Source organism: Centruroides vittatus, unplaced genomic scaffold (genome assembly GCF_030686945.1).
Source record: "Centruroides vittatus isolate TY-2023 unplaced genomic scaffold, ASM3068694v2 contig_1788, whole genome shotgun sequence".
Lineage (NCBI taxonomy): Eukaryota > Metazoa > Arthropoda > Arachnida > Scorpiones > Buthidae > Centruroides > Centruroides vittatus.
In genome coordinates, this window is record NW_027121095.1 from 821,017 (window position 1) to 835,891 (window position 14,875).

Below are 14,875 nucleotides of genomic sequence, written 5' to 3' on the forward strand. Positions count from 1 at the left end.
ATTTTAATTAATGTTTTTATCATTATAATCCTACTTTATATTATTATTTTCATTACTTTTTGAAAAATATTTTAACTTGTCTATTTTTTTTTAATAAAAAATTGTAATTTATGTAGAGTAATTTTACTTAAAAAGTAATTAATTGACGTTTAAAAAACTATTTATTTTAAAATAATGCATTTTAACATATTAAATTTAGGTTTTGTTAATATTTTTCAGTTCTAGGACTCAGAAATAATATTTTTCATATTTTTAAATATTAAATTCTAAAAATTAACTGTGTCAAAGTGTAGCCTACTGATAACCATAAATAAAGATTTCTCATACATAACTTTTATTGGTAAAAATTACTTAATTAAATTTGTAAAATAATATATAGATTGGGAAATTTGAATTATGTATATATTTAGTTATATTCTTAAAAAAAATAGAATAAGTAATACATAAGTGGTTTTTTTCACGTTAATGGAAAACATTTTAAATCCGTAATTTAAAATAACTTTCACTCGTAATAACAATTTAATCTGCCAATTGTATAGCTCAATTTCCTGAAAGTTATCGGAATTCGTTATTCTTCTTTGGGTAACGAACACAGAAAATAGGAAATGGGACAGATATAAATCAGACTATTACAAAAATGAGAGGAAATGGAATAGAAATTTGCTTTCCCGAATACCATTTCCCTTAATAAACCATTCCCAATGTGAAATAACAGAAATAACGAATTTTCACGACACGTTACTATGGTGATTGTTGGGTGCTATATGTGTTACGTTCTCTTCTCTCCGAGTTCGAATGAGATGTAACATCTAACTTTAATTCTTCCACGATTTTTTTAATATGAACATCGAGAGATTGTTGTTGCTCTATGTCCGGGTGATGATAAGAGTCTAGAAAATGACATCTTCCTTTAATATTTGTTGGAAAATCGCGAGGAAGACATTCTGGAGGGCGTGATTCGAAGGTAAATCCATCAGTCTTCGAGAGTAAACTGAAAATGTAATATATTAAAAAACACATAATGGTAATTAAACCAGAAATTTAATTTTTACCTATAGGTGGTTGGGCTAATGTTTATTCTTCCAGGCTTACTTCCGGATTCGAATTTGTTTGCTAGAGTGACGTTATTACCGAACAGGCAATAACGTGGCATCTTTAACCCAACAACTCCAGCCAAAACAGATCCTGAGTGTAATCCAATCCTCATCTAATATCATATAAGAGAATTATATATGCCTTAATTGTTAAAAGATATTTTGATGTGAAAACGTACTATACCTGAAGTAGTTTTCCGTCATGAGAATGCACAGTTTGAGCAGCATTCATCATCTTGAGAGCCATCCATGCCGTTTGTTGAGCGTGAGTTTTACTTGGACGGTGAAGACCCCCAGCAACGCAGTAAGCATCACCAATTGTCTCCGTCTAGAAATGATTTATTGCTATAAAATCAAGCAATTAATAAAAAATCATTATTAATAATTACCTTATAAACGTCTAATTCTCCACAAAAAACATCGAACATTGTATATAGCGTGTTAAGCATATTAATCACCATCATGGGTGTGGCAGTTGAACAGATAGCGGTGAAGCCCACTATATCCGAGAATAACATTGTCACGTTATCGTATTGTTGGGCTTCTACGTGTTCACCTGTAAAACAGCAAAAAATTTACTACCAACTTCACAATTCTAATAATACGATTGTTACTTTGTATAAATTAATTAAGTCTACCGTAATTTCTAAAAGGTAGAAAATAGTTTAACACATTAAATTTTAAAAACCACGTAGAAAATAATTATATAACAAGATACGTGGATGTTAATATTATGATTAGCCTACATCTATTATATATTCATGTTAACATATATTTAATACGTAAATGTGTTATATCTAAAATTAAATATATTAGCAACAGGTTGAATTTTAATTTTATATTACGGTATTTCCAAAAATATAACTAATAAATCTTGAAAAATAAACAAAACTGCTTTAAAATGTAACTTTTTCCTTACGTTTCACTCTTAAATGTTTTATGTAGGTATTCGATTGGTGTGAATTTCACACCTGATATAGTGCAGTTAATCATTTATTTATTTCTTTTTCAACATACTAGAATCGAAAATGAAAAATTTGTTACTGTAAATATTTCTCAACCATTTTAAGTTCTTGTTTATACGTCGAATCGATGCTAGCCATTATATAAATCTACAAAGAAACAACTAAAACACTTGCCAAGCCACAGCTTCCTAGCAATGTTAGGAGGAAAGACCAGATGTAACAGATCTACATTCTTCTTTCTTTCCATTTCTACAGCTTTGTTGGCTTCCTGTATAGAATTCTTCAACTTATCCATTCTTCTTTTCAATCCGTCTTGAGCTCGGACCTGCTCTTCTACCAAAATAATATCTCTAGTGGCATCGTGGATGGGAATATCAGATAAGTACAAACCTCTGGCATTCATCTCGTCTAACCCATCTACAACTGGTGATCCCAAAAATAATAAACTCTCTGATTCAGGACAATATATCATTTGTCCTTTCAATGCCATACCCTGAAAATATAAACTTTATTTACTTGCAATTAATGAGTTAAATTGTATCTAAATTGATTGTTATAATCCTCGTATTATTACGTTAACGTAGAATTCATATATATATTTTACTATAGTGTCTTTAATTATCATAAATTGTAATTTCATGTCATGTAAAGATTAAATTTATAACCTGTGTCTACTAAAATGCTTACCGTGGAAAATATTTAACGAATATAAGGCACAATCAAAACTAAGTTAATTTATCCCATTAATTTACTGGAATAAATTAATATTACTTGAAAGATTAATGTTCAAAGTTAGTATAAAATTAATTATTAGCTAAATTATTTAAAAAAATATATCACCCATAAATTATAAAGACAAAACACAGAGTTAATTTACCTCAACTTGATTATGACAGTTTACTATGGATAGAAGAAAAGGCATATTCATTTTCGAGTAAATGGCTTGGAAACTTGGGACAAGTTTAGGCTGAAGAATTCGGAAAAATTTCATGACATTGCTTCCTCTAATTCTTTTATTTCTTCCACCCAAAACTTTAGATAGGCCTAAACCAACTTGAACTAACTTCAAGTTACGATCAAAAATAAAATGGAAAGGGAAAGTTTTGCAAAACATGGCTACTGACAGCCGAGTATCTGTCCCTTCTAGAGATGAACTTCTTCCAAACGAGGCATTTTCTTCACTTTGTTCTACTACTTTTACTTCGTATATATAACTGTTATAAGCTTTCTCGCGTATTCTGATTACAGTTCTTAAATTGAACAAACTGTCTATAATTTTCTTTATCACCCCAACAAATGCTTTAGCCCAGAATTTTCTTTTTGTTGTTAATTCCAGAATCAAAAAAGTTTTAGTTGATCTTGGTAAAACTCTGAATATTTCTCTTTGGTTGTGATCTTCTTTATTGAGAACATAGTCAAGACACTCTAAACTGGTGAACAAGTCGACAGCCGTACCACCTAGAAATTTTAGAGCTCTTTCATGCTCTTTCAAGCAATTGTCTACATGAAGAGATCCACACGTTTCCAAAAGAGCAGTTTCTTCAATTGCTACGAGATTATAAAAGTAAATTTATATTAAAATCCATGATTTCATTTATTTATAACTCTGTAATTAGTTTATATAAAAAGACACTAACTTAACACAGAAACTAATTTTGAGATCTTCTTTTGTATTTCCTGTTCAGATATGTGTTCACTTTCTTTCCGTTCCTTAGAATCGGAAGTTTGTTCTGCATTTCCAAAAGATATTCGTCTGTACAAAAAATACTACATTCAAGAATAATTAGGAATGATACAGATGACAAATCTGCATATGAATTTTGTTTCTGGCTTTTTATTTCAAAAGGATTTCGAGAGAAATTTGCATAAGAAAAATATTAATGATATTCAAACAACAATAATAACTTCGAAATATATTAATATTTAATTTTGTTTTAAAAGAAATAAATGATATTAATATGCATTCAATGAAAGAAATGCAAAGCAGAAGATGATAATTTTTCTGCAAATATTAAGCTATAAAAGTTCTTTTTTTCTTATTTGATTACTAAACTGTAATGCAAATTTTATAAACGTATAAATTATTAATGTTAAAGAAGAGCTGTGTAAGAGACGTTTGGGAATTTATCTTACACCTTTGCAGAAACTACATTTTGTAATTTTATGCTTAAACTATCTCAAGAATAAAAAAGTTAGCGTGAAAAACTTAATATATATAAAATAAGAAAGACCGAACCTTATCTATAATTCTATCACAAATTTGTATAAAACTTGGATAAACAGACAAAACCTTTTTTGATACGAAGAATAATTTATGTATTTTTTGAATTTACCTTTCAATTCTCAAAAGACGTGGTTATTCTTTCATAGTTTCGTGTATATCTTTATAGTAAATAAGTAAATAATGTATAGAAATACATATATCATAATTTTGAATATACAGTGTTTACTTTTCAAAATATAAGATTTGGAAAGGAAAGCAGAAATATTTAAAAAATATAAATAGAGATAGATGTGATAAAGTATAAAGATACTTTCGTTGAAAAAAACATAGGCGGTATACATATATATAACTTATATATACGAAAATACTTTTGAAATTAATTTATATATTAGAATAGCAATTTAACTTTAATTAAAAACAATAATCATCGCTAAAATCCTTAAAATTATAGGCAAAAAGACAGAAATGTAATTTCGAATTTTTTGTTTACATCTTAAAATTGGTGTAGCTTTCATATATACCGTATTTTACGGACTATAAGACGCATTTTTTTCTTCAAAAAATTGCCTCCAAAATTAAGGTACGTCTTATAGTCCGTAAAATACGGTAGGTTCTATATTTAAATCTCTAAACTTTATACTGCCGACTTTTGAGCGATTGAATTTCGTATAAAAATCTTCAATCTTACGAATTTAATTACGTTTATTATAATTTCAATCTAAAAAATAATTTATTTATGAGATAGAAAAAATGCTATTAATGAAAGAATATATTATCTGTAGGATAATAATTGAAATATGAGATGAAGCATTTGTCTTGAGTGAAACAAATTAGTGATGCCTTGTAAATAGTTCATAAATATGTAAAAAATAATCTTCGATAAGATAAAATTAAGTTAATTTTTATAAAACGTAGAAAAAAATTTAGATGTTGCATAAAAACATTAATTAATCGATAGAAATATTCATAATTCTGTCAATTTACACTTTCCAGCTATAAGAAATAATTAAAAAAATCACATCTTTAAATAAATTATACCCTAAATTTATTCCGGAATATATAATTAACAAAAATATTTTAGAGGAATTTATGTTCGCAACTTAAATTTAAGAAACAATAAAAAAATTCAATTTGTTAAGATTTAGTTTGCGCATAATTATGAATAAATCTTTCATTATTTCAGCAACAAAGATAAAAATGACAATTAAGAATGTTATAAGTAATCTATTTGTGGCATAATTTCACTTGAAATACAATTAAGTGAAAAAGAATAAAGCTTACCTATATGATTTTCTTTTCTTAGCTGCATCTTCTAATAACGAATATATCGCAAAATTCTGAAATTAAATGAACTAAATAGTAAATTGTATACATTTTCGAATTATATATTTTAAGAAGAAAAAATAAATTTAACAGATCACGATATACAACATGTCGTATAAAAATAAAAATAGTTGTATCGTGTTCTCTCTTTATTGATTTTCTTGTCACGATACTGCGAACAGGATTTTTTATCGTCCGAACCGAGCTGTCATGCTATGTCACGAATGTATCCGCGATTTCTGTGACGATTTAACGACCTGTTATCACTTTTATCTTTAAATTTTACTGTTTTAATACATTCACAGAAATAAGGTTATGTCGCTTCTATGTATTGTCATCTCTCTATCTGTTCGTACTTATCAATTAAATGGATAGACTCATAAGAAAATTGTAAATGATTTTAGTCGAGAAATTGAAGATTTTTTTGTGTTGAAAAAAGAAAAATATTAGAGGAATTTTTAAAATATTTATAACGAGAAAAAAAACTTTAAAAAGTTTGCCATGTATGAAAATTAACTTCGTAAATTAATATATATTTTATTTAAATCAAACAGAATTTTTAATATTTTAAATTTGCATTTCTTCTCCAATAATTCGATCGTGTTCCTACTGGAAATGACTTCGTCAAATGACATGTTTTAACTCTTTTCCCCTAGGAATTATATTACAAGTACGAGTTTCTGAATGATCTTGATAGATCGGAGCAACTAGCGCTCTTTTCTTATTCCCTTTCCGTCCTTTTTGTTTTCTATCCCCAGAGAAAAGAAGAATAAGAAGCTAAAAAAAAAAACAGTATATCATGCTGTGAAGAAGAAAGACAGAGGCGAAACACTATTAGTAGTGCGATAGGGTTTTTCTCTGGGGCAGCACTACATTTGACTTTTTTCCAATTGGACGATTTCTTGCAGCACAGAGCACGGTATACAACATATAGAGGATGTTCTTCTCATGTAAAAATTATAATTTCCTGACAGAAATTGATTCAAAAAATTCACATATAAATCTGTCAGTTCTAATTATTTTGGAAATAAATATTAGAATATTTATTGTGGAAATTAAAGCAATAAATAAACATTCTTAGAAATATTTATGAATTTGAAATCAATGTCAAATTTCGTTTGTAATTTATTTTAATTTATTAATAACTAAGAGTATATTCTTACTAATTAATTTAAAATTTAAGGAAATAAATTATGAATAAAAAGTGCGAAATGTGATGAAAATAAAGAAAAATTGTGCAAGTGTATGAATGAAGAATATTGTCATGAAATAATTAAAATCATTTATAAAAAAAATTAAAGTATTACTAAAAAGTAAATAAACACCTTGTAATACATTATAATAAATTAAGAAGGCTTACTTATATTAATAAAAAATAAATAAATAAAACCAAGAAAAATATAAATAGTCTAATTAATTACTTTTTACTATTTTACCATAATTTATTATAGAAAAATTAAGATAAAAGACTAAATATAATTACACATATCAAGAATAGACTAAAAATAAAACTGTAAACAAAAAATATATTAAAGCGAATGTTTAAAAAGAAGATAAAATTAAACATTAATGAATCGAGTGTTGTTATTTATAGCCATAAAGTGCACTTATTACGTCCATATAAAGCTTGGATGTTATATTTGCTGATATTATGTAAATTTATTGAAGAGAGTTGACAGAGATTTGAGTTAGAGAGACAAAAGAGACAAACGCAAATAAAATGCTTTCAAAAAATGTTCTGTAAGATCTCTCGGATATCGGTATGAATGCAAGATTAGTAAATCTTAGCTATTTTTTCTTGACGAGTAACAGGAGTAGACTTGAAATAATGTTACATCGTTATCTTTCTCTAACTCGTTTCACATCCATCAAAGACTCATCCTCTCCCATCATCAGGTTCTTTTCAACACTCCGAAATAAATATATGTTTGAGAAATGTTTAGAACATTTTAAAATATATAATTTTACAAAAATTATCAAGGTTTTGTACGGAATCTTGACTGTAATACGATAAAAATTGATGTATGTAGCGTGATAAGAATTGGTCTAAGATACAACATGACATGCTTTATAGATTTAAACTAATGAAAAAAAAATTGAAACTCGTAAAATATTTAGCTTTTAAGCAAAAGAATTAATTTATTTTCCACAGATTTACTCATTTATACTTAAGGCGAAGATACAAACCGACTTCTCCAGATGTCAAGAAGTTGAGATAAATCAATAAGAATAAAAGACGTGTGTGACAGTTTTTGACAGAGATTATAGGATTGCTATTGTCACAAGCTTGCTTTTTATTATTAATCTTTTGTTTTTTATATAATAAGATTTAATTAATTTTTAATAAGTTCTTAGATAAAATGTTTATAAAAATTTCTCATAAATCAATTCGTAAACAATGCTTAAAAATAACAAAATTCCCTAGATATTCAGAATTACAATAAACATAAACAAGTTTATTAGTAATTTAACACTGAATAAACAAAAAAATGAAAATTTATAAATTAAACGTAAACTAAATGAAATTAAATTTATATTTTCAATTAAAAATTAATTAAATTTGCTGCAAAAATATACAGTTTTTTTATCAGTTTAGTTTGACTTTGAAATCAAGTAAATTAATAAATTAAAGTAAAAAATAATTAAAATAAATAGTAAATATTAACATATTTAAAAATATAATTAAAATTTGATTAATATTTCATTTTTACTTTAAAATTCTTCTCAAAATCAACTTAAGATAACTAAAAATTTTAATTTTAAAACAAAATCAATTTAAAATTACGTTTACTTAATTACTTATTTAGAAGCAAATTTGCGTAATATAAACAATAAAAATTATATTTTACGACTTAAATATATAAAATTATGGTCTTAAAATTAAAAAAAATTTAAAACTATTCCTAGTTATAGTTCCTAGTTTTTGTTGGTATTATCAGAAACACTTTCAAACTTTATAATAGATCAAATGGTAACTTAATGCTTACTAAAAGAAAATAGGGTAAAAAGCACCCCCAAATAAAGTAGCCACCAAACACAGTACAAATTAACACAAAATTTCCCCTTAAAGCCCCAACATTACAAAAAGAAGATATATTAACAAAAGTGTAGTGTATTAATAATGAAACGTGAAAATAAATATCTAAAATGAAAAAAAAGTCTTAAAAAATCAAAAATAAAATTAAAATTTAAAGAAAAGTAATTAAAAAATGGATAAAAACAAGATTTTTTAAAAAGTATTTCAAAACATTTTCAAAATTGGTCTGAATAAAGTAATGATCTATTAAAGTTAAAAATAATTAAAAGTCATAATTTTATCGATAAAAATTAGATTTTTGTGTGTAAATTTTCAATTTGTATAAATGGAGTCGGACAAGATGACATGTGAAAAATAAAGATAAATGTAATGTAAATAATGAAAAATAAATCATATTTGATTTTTAATTATTGTATTAAGATGAATTGTATATTAAATAAGTATATGTTTAAATCGCTTCTTTTAATTTTAAATAGTAATAATTTTTATTTTTATTTTATTCACTTCTTTTTATAATACAGTACTTAAATAATTTATATTGCAAATTTGAAATGTTAAAATATTTATTAAATCTGAATAGTAATATAAACAGTACATAATATTTGTAACTTGAATTAAAGAAAACTATTTATTTTTTTTTTACAGTAATGTTACAAATGACTGTTTGCTTTCTCTGGAAAATAAATTATTACAAAAATATCACAAATATAACGTAGAACATGCATAAATAATCACCACGTTCGACGATTAACTTCATGCATTTGTTGCTAAGAGAGAGAGAGTATTTTTCTTGTTGCAAACTACTATATTGGCCTACACAGAGCATTTGCAACAGGATAACAATTATAATTTTAACAATATATATTTTGAGTGTTTACCATTTCTTTCCCGATTAAAATATAATATTTTTAAAATGTATTTAAATTTTTTTTAAAACTTAACTTCATACATTTTGAATTTTTCTTATATATTTTTTAAATACTAATTTTTTCTTTTCATATCTTTAATCCTCCATTTTAACTTTTTGTTTTATTTTTTTTCAGAAGCTTAAACTTAACTCATACTTACGCTAAATATTTTATTTAGAAACGTTAAAAATATCTCTAATATTTATTCTCACGAATTCTTTATAACCATTAAAAATATATTTTCTTTATTTGAAAAGAAAAAAAAACTAAAATTCTCCATTATTTCTTCAATTAAGACATAAATCTCATGCACATTTTTTCTTCATAACAACCAATCAACCATAATCATTTTTTGTAATATTGTAAAGTAAAATTATTGTTTTGATGTTTACGATTTGAACTTTACAATTATATATATATATATATTTTCATTTTTATTTTTGGAATTATACCGAAAAAATTAAGCGAACTGATGCATTATTTCTCGTATATATAGTTAACATTTTGGAAGAAAATATAACTATTGTCTTCTTTATGAATGATAGAGAAGTTTCTTAGAAGATAAAATTTAGTATGTTTTCTAAGAAGTATGTCATTGATTGCTTCTTCTTTGAGAATTTCAGTCGCTATCGATTGCGATAGATCAACAACGAACAGCACCACATTCACGCAAATGACTATTTTTTTTTGTAAGTTCCTTCGAACGAAGAATGGACATTAGTACGATAAATTGATGGTCAGAAAATATATTTTACGTCGATAGTTTTAAATTTCTCTAAAGAATACAGATCAGAGCATTTCCACTATTCTATCCTGTTGTTCGAATACAGAAGATGATGCATTAATCAAACACTAATATTTTGCATACGATGCATCCAGAGAACTTTCAGAGCTTAAAATATGTAAAAAGTAATGAAATTTTATAAAAACTTGATGAATTTTATTACGAAAATAAATTAAAATTTTAAAATATTACAGTTGATATTTATATTTATTAACTTATTCGTATGTATTTACTATGCCTAATTCATCTGACTTCTTTTAAGATATAGAAAATGTCAATATATTTTCATTCGCTAATTATTTAGACTTATTCATTCAGTTATTGATTTTCTTACTATTAAAAGCTAGATGCATTAAATTATATCGCCTGTTAATGAATCAAATTTTTTAACTTAGTTAAGAAAATCTCAGAAAGATTCTATTTTATACAAAGCTTTCTTTTCATTTAGTGTTTAAACTTACAATACTCAGAAAATGGTCTTCTTCAATAGTAAAAGTATTTAATCGCTTTAATGTATACTACGATGCTATCTCGAAAATCTGTTATAAGATCTTTCCGCACTTTCTGTATTAAAATTGCAGTAGAACGTCCATTAATAAGAATTACTTATTATTAATTAATTATTATTTGCATCCTCGGTATCAATGTGTTTTCTATTAATGTTCCTCAGCATTATTCAGTAATGCTGCCTTTCAGAATTAATGTTTTTATATGTAACTCCGTCGTGACACGTTTCCTTTAAGATGTTAATCAAAAAGATTATTATTTAATTACAATTTTATTTGATCTTTTTCTCATATTTATTCTGTGCATGTTCTGCACATTTTTAGAGAATATATTTATACGGAGTATAGTTATTAAGTTCATTTGGATTGTCTTGTTGTATTCTCTCAAGCTAAATTTCATTATAATTTCTATAATAATTCATTCATACTGTCATAAAATCACAAACTTTATATACAATATTTTTCAGTTTATTTAATTTTATTATTATTATTACTATACTACTAGTTGTTCCAACTTTATCATCACTTTTTCTGCCTTATTTGCTTAACAAAATTGGTGTTTTGCTTTTTTATTTATACTTTACATTACTCGAATAGCATCATTTTAAAAAATTAGCATACAAAATTATTGATTTTAATCTAAAAATAGACCGAATATTATTTTCTATACTTTAATTTTGTTTAAACAGATAAGTTTAAACATTAAACTGCTTAATTTATCTAATGATCTAACATTAAAAGCTATGAATGCAACATTACTGGAGATTTTAAAATAGCTTAAGTGCTTTCAAAAACATCCATTTTGCTATATTGTACAGTAATTTAGTTAAATATATTATGAATTTACAGTAAAAAATATTAAACGTGATTTTTTATAGTTATTTTAATTAAGTAATTATCAATTTTCATCTACTTTGCATCTCCATTAAATATAACGTAATGGAAAAGGACATTGTAATAAGCATTTCTGGTTATAAATATGAATGAAATTAACACGAGGATAATTACTATAATTGGCTATAATATTATATATAATTTGTATTTTTATTAGAAAACACAGGGAACATCAAAAGATTGTATTCTACTTTCGTATGTCAGAAAACAATTTTGAGAATTAGAATATACAATTAGGTTCGTTTAACAAAGACATTAGGTTAATAATTCGAATTTCTGAAACGGAAACGATTGAATAATGTGAATTCTAAATTATGTCTTACTAAATGGAATATAATTCAATTTTAAAAGGAAAAATATTTTAAAAAATTACATAGTAATAGCTAATTTTCATATAGATTAATAGTTTTTTTGCTTTTATGTTAAAATTTTAATGTATTAAATATACAATACACAATAAGTAAGCGCATAAATTACTTGAATTTTAATTGATAAGCTAACATTTAAATTGAAAATTATAATGTTACAAACGTTAAACAGCCAACGTGTGAACATATTACACATAGAAATATAAATTTGAGAAATTTTAAATATAAAAATAAATGAATCCCATGACTAAATAATATAACTAAAAGTTAAAGAATAAGATAATTTATAGATTATATACAAAGTTTTGAATTAATGTAATGATATTCAATTGTAATGAGTAGAAAAAACTAATATAAGTCTATAAAACAATTTTTTTTTATAGTTGGGACTTATTATTTTGATGTTAAAATATGAACACTTTTTAAACCAATAATAGGAGAATATCGTTGTAAAATGTTGTATAAATTTAAGTGTTATGGTAAAAATATTTTTCATATGCATAATTGAATACATTGGAAAACCTTATATATATAATATAAGGTAGGAGAGTACATAATGGTCCAGCAAGTTTGGACTATTTTTTTTTTACTAAGAAATGACTAAGCTATCACATAGACTCTGATAGCTAAGGATTGGATTGGATTAGCGTTTAATGGCTCAAGGTCTTCATGGATCACGCTGAGCCCTCTGATATCTTACTCATTTTTTATAGTTATAATGGGCTCCCCTACCTTACATAAATTGTAATTGTGTTATGTGCTATGGTTAGCTAAATTTTGTTCACTAATTAATACATAGTTCTGAAAGAAAATTACGAGGGAGGAAATAAAAATGATTCGTTAAATGCTACTGAGAAGATAAACAAAAATAAATTAATGGGGTGTCCTTCCTTTATAGAAAATTGCAATATTGGAAGTTTGGAACCGTTTAAAGCTTGTAATACATCGTTAAGTTAAAAGCAGCATTATCGTTTTCAGCCCGGATAAAGAAGAAAGTAAAAAAGAAATAGGTCATAAAACGTATAAAAGTATGAAGCTTGATCTGTGGTTAACCGGAAGATGGACATTTTATTACTTTGGAGATTTAATGTAAGTTCCTTTCTATTGTAAAAAAAATGATAAATGCTGTTAAAAATGATTTTATAAAATATTTTGGCATCTTCTTTATGTATATTTGTGTTTTAAAACAACAAACAACTGAAACTATGTGAATGCTAAAAAGTCAAATTCCTATTTTTTACATTAAAAATATAACAATTTTTTAATGAATTGGTGTAAAAAGATTAAATAAGTTTATTGTATACATATATGAAAATTTGAGAAATGTGATAATTTCTATGCTAAAATTTAACATTTTCGTGTAAGAAGGTCCTTCATAAATAGCAAAAGTATCAAAGTAATTCATTACAAATAACGAGAATATAAAGCAAGAAATAATAATAATAATAATAAAAAATATGAAAATGACAAAATCTTTCAGGATAACAAATTTATGAAATTTTTCTAAAGTTATCAATTTATTTTCTTATTTTACATTAAGTAATAAAGTGAAAATATTTTTGGTGCCGATAAAAGTTTATGAGTACACAAAAACTTCCTTCTGTAATTAATATTTCCTTAAAAAAATATTTTTATGATAAAATATAATTAAGAAATCAATAGAAATTGTGAATAATTTTTATGCTTGACAGTTTAAAAATTATATATATTTGTGGCTAAAAAGTTTATTAAAAATAATAGAAACATGAAATAGAAACTGTTCAGATTTACGTTAAGAAATGTAAGAAATTTTAATGATTATGAAAAATATATTTGATAAAATTATTAAGATTAAATTTAGTATAATTTATTCACAATTTAAGTCAAATTTATATATTTTACTAGTTTAAGTAATAGTGCAAATTCAGTTGAAACTTCTGTCATAGGCTTTTTGTTGTACCATGTTGGATAAAGTGCAAACAATTTATTTGCAAGTTAGCGATATAACTTTAAAAGGTTAAAAGCAACAAATTACTTTACCTATCCTAGAATACAATGATAAATATTTAAATTTTTTTCTATTAAATTGAAAAAAAGGTAAGCTAACGTATGCTATAAATCTTTGTTACTTATGTTATGAGATTTTCAAAACTTAAGCTGTAAAGCGAAATTTTTAAACATTTTCCAACAAAACTACTTACCGAGGGATTAATGAGACTTAAAACAGCTATTGTCAGTCCCCTGAGATCCAATCTTTCCTCGTCTAGAGAATCAGATTTATCAATTGACAGAAAGTCCACGCTACAGCTTCTCATATACGACTTCATTCCAGCCTTGTTCTGTTTTAGAGCAGTCCTTCTCTCGAAGGGGCAACCCATATTTTTTTAAAAATATTTTTTATATAAAGTTTCAATAAGATTTATGTAAACATAACTTGTTTATAGAAAATTGTTTTTTCCCCTCATTAATTTTCCATCTGAGTTCTTGTTAACCTAGAGTTTGAACTCTGTAGTTCCTCCATCTGTGTTGTTGGAATTTATATAGTACCTCTGGTCGATACGCGACATTGGCGACGAGTTGTGACTTACAGGCGAACTATCTTGATGATAACAATAAGTGTTTAACTTTATATCTATAAAAGATAAAACCAATTAAAGATAATTTATTAAAAAAATCAAAATTTTTAATTTAGAGGTTCGAAATTTATAGAATTTAAAGTAAAATACAATTCTCGGAATGGCTTTTCTTTGATATAAAGTATCAATTAAATTTTTTACACTAATTGAAAAAAAT

At 25.1% G+C, this 14,875-nt stretch overlaps 1 protein-coding gene across 1 annotated transcript; it reads right to left on the reverse strand.

Moving 5' to 3' along the window:
- Positions 1-409: 409 nt before the first annotated feature.
- Positions 410-14,595, reverse strand: LOC136969475 (guanylate cyclase soluble subunit alpha-2-like). The gene is made up of 9 exons (XM_067263644.1): positions 14,284-14,595; positions 5,565-5,620; positions 3,697-3,812; positions 2,937-3,607; positions 2,234-2,552; positions 1,484-1,650; positions 1,279-1,422; positions 1,053-1,207; positions 410-991 (listed from the first exon to the last, which is right to left on the reverse strand). The coding sequence occupies exons 1-9, from the start codon at positions 14,458-14,460 to the stop codon at positions 742-744; spliced, it is 2,055 nt and encodes a 684-aa protein (XP_067119745.1). The 5' UTR covers positions 14,461-14,595; the 3' UTR covers positions 410-741.
- Positions 14,596-14,875: the final 280 nt, after the last annotated feature.